Genomic DNA, 630 nt, shown 5'->3' with positions numbered 1-630 from the left:
CCGAACGTAAGAAATAACGTTCTCAAGATTTGGGATTGTTCCCGTCAGTCGTAAAAGCTCGGAGAAGCGATATTCAGGTCGATTCCGTCCACATTCCGTCCAGAAGGAAGCCGCGGGCGACCCTCCGGTTGCTGAGAGGTCGAACTCCCTGGGTCTGTCGACGGATTCCGACTCCTTTCGTACTCCGATTGCTATCCAAACGTCGGGTCTCCATTGGTTGCCATACAGCATGTTGAGAATACTTTCTGGGTCGGTGAGGAGGAGCACAGTGGAATTTCTGGCCGTGAGAGCTTTATCGACTCGCCTTGACGACGCTGCTAAGCGACTGAAGACACTGCAAGAAGAGCCCGAAAACGATGTGAAACTCAGGATTTACGCTCTGTATAAACAGGCGACTGTGGGAGACGTCAACATTCCGAAACCGGGCTCTTTCGATTTCGTTGGAAAAGTCAAGTGGGTCGCGTGGAAGAAAATCGAGGGGACGCCCAAGGAGAAAGCAGAAGACGAGTACGTGGAGCTCGTCGAGTCGCTTCTCAGCAGTGAACAGAAGTCGGGCGCAACATCATCGACGATGGACTCATCAGTTCCCGGTATGGTGAAAACTTTCGAAAATGGAGTCCTGACAATCCG

The 630-nt window shown here is 52.1% G+C and overlaps 1 protein-coding gene across 1 annotated transcript; it reads left to right on the top strand.

Annotated features, from left to right (window-relative positions):
• Positions 1 to 229: 229 nt before the first annotated feature.
• Positions 230 to 590, top strand: LOC100904706 (acyl-CoA-binding protein homolog 1-like; the record flags this gene model as incomplete). Its single annotated transcript, XM_003742140.1, has 1 exon — positions 230 to 590. A coding segment is annotated over exon 1 (361 nt), but the record flags the coding sequence as incomplete, so codon positions are not given.
• Positions 591 to 630: the final 40 nt, after the last annotated feature.

The sequence above is a fragment of the Galendromus occidentalis genome, unplaced genomic scaffold (genome assembly GCF_000255335.2).
Source record: "Galendromus occidentalis unplaced genomic scaffold, Mocc_1.1 scf7180000077288, whole genome shotgun sequence".
Lineage (NCBI taxonomy): Eukaryota > Metazoa > Arthropoda > Arachnida > Mesostigmata > Phytoseiidae > Galendromus > Galendromus occidentalis.
The sequence above is the reverse complement of the archived record's forward strand: the minus strand, read 5'-3'. Positions and strand labels throughout refer to the sequence as shown.